At 39.2% G+C, this 5752-nt stretch overlaps 2 protein-coding genes across 2 annotated transcripts; one reads left to right on the forward strand and one right to left on the reverse strand.

Annotated features, from left to right (window-relative positions):
* LOC134008802 (uncharacterized) lies at positions 1–1596 on the forward strand. The gene is made up of 3 exons (XM_062448377.1): positions 1–126; positions 413–1272; positions 1392–1596. Exons 1-2 carry the CDS (start codon positions 2–4, stop codon positions 1194–1196), a joined length of 909 nt encoding a protein of 302 aa, XP_062304361.1. The 5' UTR covers position 1; the 3' UTR covers positions 1197–1272; positions 1392–1596.
* Positions 1597–2022: 426 nt separating this feature from the next.
* On the reverse strand, positions 2023–5510 carry LOC134006942 (G2/M phase-specific E3 ubiquitin-protein ligase-like). The gene is made up of 9 exons (XM_062446090.1): positions 5458–5510; positions 5162–5209; positions 4897–4952; positions 4529–4625; positions 3777–4030; positions 3322–3577; positions 3045–3196; positions 2644–2882; positions 2023–2493 (listed from the first exon to the last, which is right to left on the reverse strand). The coding sequence occupies exons 1-9, from the start codon at positions 5491–5493 to the stop codon at positions 2243–2245; spliced, it is 1389 nt and encodes a 462-aa protein (XP_062302074.1). The 5' UTR covers positions 5494–5510; the 3' UTR covers positions 2023–2242.
* Between the last annotated feature and the right edge of the window lie 242 nt (positions 5511–5752).

Below are 5752 nucleotides of genomic sequence, written 5' to 3' on the forward strand. Positions count from 1 at the left end.
GATGCTGACCAGGGTGGACCCAGCTGCAGCAGCCCAGAGGTGGAGCAACGTTGTTGCAAGACGCAGTTATCATGTGCCATTTCCAAACAGTTTATGGCACATAGATGGCCACATGCGTCTCATACGGTAATCACAAATGATTAGTTAACGCTATTGAGTTTAACATTTCAAGTGCATATTCTCAGTTATCTTAGTGTCAATGTGTTAGTGACCACATAACATGTTCTTGTGATTTGTATAGAGAAACTTGATTTAGAATTATGGTAGTATAACCACAGGAACATTTAAATAGCAGTCCATAAATTAAGCCCGCATGTACACATCTGTCTTTAATTTATAGCTACATTCATATAAAATTAAGTTGACTGTACAATTTAATATATTTTTCCTTTTTTGGTAACAACACTTCTAGATGGGGATTTGTGACCCACGCTGGAATTGATGGTCGTTCTCGTGTGATCACGTTCCTGAGATGCAGTACAAACAACACTGCTATAACTGTGCTTTCACATTTTGTCAGAGCCACTTGTCAATATGGAGTCCCATCAAGAGTGAGGTCAGATTGCGGAGGTGAAAACACTTTGGTTGCACTGCTAATGACTTTGTTAAATGGACAGGGTCGTGGTAGCCACATCACTGGCAGATCGGTTCATAACCAGCGGATTGAACGTCTTTGGAGAGATGTGTTCATCCAGGTCATCCACAGTTTCTATAATCTCTTTTACTCTTTCGAGGAAGACCTAATTTTGGATCCAAATGACAACATCCATAGGTTTTCACTGCACAAGACATACCTGCCTGAAATCCAGAATAGTTTGGATTGTTTCAGAGTTGCATGGAACAGTCACAGTCTACGCACAGAGCACAACTGCACACCCAATCAAATCTGGATGGACGGCATGCTTGGAAACATTCACCAAAATGCCACAGCTGTGCAGAGAGTCTTTGGGGAGGATCCGTACACAGAGGAAAGCTTGGAAACAATGTTGGGAAGATATGATATTCAGCTACCTCGGTTGCAAGCTGAAGCTGATAATGATGACCTAGACCGAGCTGTCATCGTAGAACCACCTCCGGTTGCTCTGACGCCTGAACAAGAGCAGGCTCTTCAGGATGCCTTGACGGGGATCACAGATTTAAAACTGAGGTATCAAAGCTGCTGTAGAGTTTTGAGTGAATTTGGCATTGGACAGTGAATGTATGCGAGTCGTCCAGTTTCTTGCAGTAAGGTACACAGGAAGACAAGTGTTGTAGCCGATAGTCTGTATGTTTCTGGTAAAGAAATATCAAAGGAATAAAGAAACACATGTAGCATTGTGAGAGCTATATAGATAAGGAAAATTGTCCATGTTTTATAATGTAAGTTTAGCAACTAGGCTTCATATGTGTACAGTAGCAGCGTGGCAAAGGTTTACGGGCACGCTGAGGGATCCCGGAGTGCAACATGTTTGAATACTTTATATCAAGTGTGATTAATGAAATGGGAAGCAGCAGTAATACTTTGTATGATGTACCATGTTGTGTTTTGTCTGTAAATGAGAACCTAGTGCACTGTAATATGGCAATTGTAATCCTACATGTACCTACAATGATTGGTGTATTTTGCAATCAAATAAACCAATAACTCAGTTGCACAGTGTTTATTCAAGTATGCATCGACATGTCAACAGGCTCAGATGGAGAATGTACCTTTAACCAACGTGCAGACAGTTTGAAAAACAATTGCATTTGGGAGAGACAAGATGTTATCCTTTTTTAAATTTGATTATTCCTATCATGAGAAACTCGAAAAGCTCAGACTTGTAGCTCAAGTTGTAGCACTGATGTAATCTGTTAAATTATAGGTGATGATTTAAAAGCCATCCATTCCAACACTTTCTTTTCAACAAACCTAAATACATCATTTTGAGAACTTATTTTTATAGCCTACAGTCAAATCAATATGCCATAAACTCTGTACACAATGTAGTCTGAAAATACCATTAAAAGATCAAACATTAACGGATTACATAAAACCCAAAGTTAAGAAAAACAATTGAACGTGTGAAGGGTCTGAAATCAGCAGCCAAATTACAGGCTACACTGAGATCAAAACCAGAAAGGCCAGATAAAATGTTTCCTAAAGTACCAGTTTTAGAACAGAGTTTTATGAACAGGGGAGACAAAAGTGCAATTATCAAAGTGATGGGATACGAAAATTAACTGAATATCAAAGCATAGGTACATGTCATTTGTCAGTAACTTAAGGTTTTCCAAAACCTAAGCTGTTTTTTATGGCTGAAGTGACCATTTCCTTCATTCTATATTCGCTATCAAGGCCTCTGGGAAGGTAGAAGGTCAGTGCGCAAGTGGATGCATATGGCATTCGTGACCTGCCTTGTTCCTGGTCATAAAACTCAATGGTTGGCTGTTCCTGGAATCCAAGTGGAGGAATCATGTCTGCTGAGGTGATGAATATGAAGATGTCCTCAAAAGTAACATCTGCTTGACTGTCTGTTGAGAAGGGATCAGAAATCTAACCATCCGAACCGGTTGTTAACATTTGTATACATTTACTAGGTTCTATTTAGCATTTAATTTAGGGTAATCCAAAACTCTATTGACACTGTCAATGTGTTTCAAGACAACAGCAAATAATCTTACCTTCTACCATCTTGAGAAACACCTCCCAGCTGAAGATGGTGTCCTCTTCCTGCTCTCGTCGGTTGGTGCCCCTTGTACTGTAGTTGACACTGAAGAGTGACTTGAGGGATTGGCGAGTGAGAGGGGAGGACATGTCGGTGAAGACTGGCAGGAAGGCAGCATAGTTGGCTTTCACCACATCCCACAAATTGCCCAATGAGTTCAATCCATCAGTGAATTGTTTGATGATGTTTGCAACTCTGTCAATAGATGTAATTACTTAACAAGGGCAATATCAGACATAGTTACAGTACAGTATTATTTCTAAACCTCCAGAGATGATTGCATACATGTTTGTAAAGTCAGCTTCAAAGTGTTGTCATCAACTAAAAAATATTTGTGTCATTATGATGTGTCACTACCTCATGAACACATAATGTTTGCATATGTATGCAATTATATTAGGGATCTCCTCTCTCTTTGACATGTATATGCCACACTCAGCTAACCAGTTGCCTAGAACTTCGGGCTGGAGCAATGCAGCAAACTCATTTTCATCTTTGCAGTTGAGAATCTGACAAAGACAAATATACTCAAGTTTTTAATGCAATTCTCAATTAGAAGACACAGATCAACCTCTTAGTTTTACACTACTGTGTTAGTTCAGTGTCAATCAAATGTTATACTGCTTGCTCATACCTTCTTGATTTTACTCTGTACATCTTCATCAAGATTTTGCCAACGGAAATCTCTAAAGGATGGGTTGTGGCCACACATGCAAGCGAACAGTGTTTTGTCGAGGGCTCTTAATCCCGGTCCCCCATGGACGATCGACCAGCCAACGCATTTTCCAACCTTTAGGTACTTTTCTTCCTGGCCCTGATGGTAGGTGAACAGTAGCTCCTTAGATGGACCCTCAAACACACCGGACTGTTGCACATCCTGCATCAAGAGTCTTTGACAGAGAAAATACAATTTCACAAAGCATCAATAATGAGTTACAAAAAAAAGATTCTCTGGCCTTCAGACTATTTAATTTTAGAGTTGCCAAGTCAAGGTCAGTAGTGAGATTGACATGACCAAGTTGGGAGGGGAAAACAATGGAATAAAAATATAATATAATTCTTAATATCATTGCATTACTTATCACCCACCGGAAAAACTCTCTCTGTGGCCCCCCGTAATCTGCTCCTTCCTCCCCAACAAATTCCACCTTTGGAGATTTCTTCCAGCAGAATGATGGTGATGACATTGCTTTAAAAGCACTGTATAGGACTTTCCTCCTATGGACAATAACATGGAGTTCATTGCCAGAGTCGGAAGAGCTGCTTTGGCTGTCCTCTTCATCTTGGCAGAAGTGTTGTTTCTGGAAACATTTGAGGACTGTGGCAAGATTAAGATCTTCATCCTTGAGGAAATATATGAAAATAAAATGATTAATTAAAAACAGAGCTGATGGGTGACCTTTTGAAACATTTCCTAAATATTCTTTCCTTGCTACAAATGTGTTTGGGGTCCAGCACACCTGTATTCTAATATCACAGCTAAGAGTTGAAGGGACAGTACCACAATAGAAAAACTGATTTAGGCTCTATTCATTCACGCAAGTTCAGCAGTGCACTGTTTAGATAATGTTTTGGGTGTAACTTTGCAGACCAACTACAGAACCTTTTGTTAGAGAATATAACTCTCGCAGCTTCATGCTAGGAGGTGCATGGTAACCACGTCCAACACCCTGACAAATTCTCCAGGATTGATCAAAGTTTCTCTGTGACTATGATTTAAAAAAAGGCTTGGGAACCGTGTGCTACAACAGTTTTAGCAAGTGACTTAGACCGCTACACTGAGGGGTTTAGGATTATTATTCATTAAAAGACCAACCTACCATAGCATGAAGCAGACTTACTGTGGTGAAATTATTTTCGTCATTCGTGTCATGACCACTGCTGTCATGATCACTGCTGTCATTATCGTCATTGTTTTCAGCCAGCATGAAGTCATTTCTACAAATGTGTAAAATAACTCAAATTAACCCTCACTCACCCTAATACACAATTATAATAAACCTGGGGCATTCTAACCCACAATTACACAAGTGTAATACAAGCAAAGTATTATAGGGTAGTATAACATGAGACCCAATGCCATGTGTTTTATGCTGACTAGTAAGCAGTGCCGAGGAGCTCACAAAATAAGGAGGTGATTTAAATTCAGGCACAAATAAATACATTTACAAATACATTATGTAATATCTTTATCAATAACAGCAAGTACCTGTCTACAATTTGAGAAGCATCCACTGCTGAGCTTGTTGGAATTTTGTAAAACACCTACAAAAAAAGTTTTGTTGATACAAACTGTACATAAATATACGAAAATCTATGAAAATGCAAACAAGCCAAGGTACTTTAAGTTTACAGAATTTATCATATATAACCCTTCAATGGATTACAATTATAAAGATGTTCTTAAACTTAAAACAATCCAGAGTGCCTGCTTTCTGTTGTTCATTATAACATACGCCACGTAAATATCTCACATCAGGCGTTCCTGCATTCTGCCACTCTAGTGGGTCCAACGTCTCCAGCTATAAGAAGAATATAAACAATTTCTTCCATTTTCATTTCATTAAATTAACTAAGTAAGACAATAACAGTTAATGGCCGCGTTTCCCAGATTCGTTAAGAAGCTCTTAACACTAAGAGCTTCTTAGGAGTGTTCTAAGAGCGCTCTAGAACGCTCTTACAGCGCTCCTAAGAAGCTCTTAGCGTTAAGAGCTTCTTAACGAATCTGGGAAACGCGGCCAATGATGACACAACATTAATTTGAGTTTACCTGAAATGACATGTCTCTCTCTAATGAATTTTCCATTGATGCTGCTGCTGACATCTGTTGTAAAATATGAACATTATTACTTCATATTATTGATATGCAGAATTTCTGTGAGAAAGAGGTTTTTCTCCTTCTAAGCCAAGAGGTCATGCTGTGGAGCTCACCCCAGTCCACATAAGGGCCTTACTTGTTTCAGGGAACAGGGTTCAATGAGTTACGATACTGTCAGGTATGACCTTTTCTAGAATACAAACAGGCTGACCACATGATATGTCATGTAAGGAAATATTATGTGTAT

This window comes from Osmerus eperlanus, chromosome 1, assembly GCF_963692335.1.
Source record: "Osmerus eperlanus chromosome 1, fOsmEpe2.1, whole genome shotgun sequence".
Taxonomy (NCBI): Eukaryota; Metazoa; Chordata; class Actinopteri; order Osmeriformes; family Osmeridae; genus Osmerus; species Osmerus eperlanus.

Bases quoted from the DNA above. Each gene is read 5' to 3' on its own strand.
- LOC134006942 (XM_062446090.1), bottom strand. From the start codon at position 5,493: ATGGAAAATTCATTAGAGAGAGACATGTCATTTCAG. The intron at 3,578-3,776 runs GTGGGTGATAAG...TCTCTGTCAAAG, and splicing joins CCACAGAGAGAGTTTTTCCG to ACTCTTGATGCAGGATGTGC. The intron at 3,197-3,321 runs GTATGAGCAAGC...TGTCTTTGTCAG, and splicing joins TACAGAGTAAAATCAAGAAG to ATTCTCAACTGCAAAGATGA.
- LOC134008802 (XM_062448377.1), top strand. From the start codon at position 2: ATGCTGACCAGGGTGGACCCAGCTGCAGCAGCCCAGAGGTGGAGCAAC. The intron at 127-412 runs GTAATCACAAAT...CAACACTTCTAG, and splicing joins GGCCACATGCGTCTCATACG to ATGGGGATTTGTGACCCACG.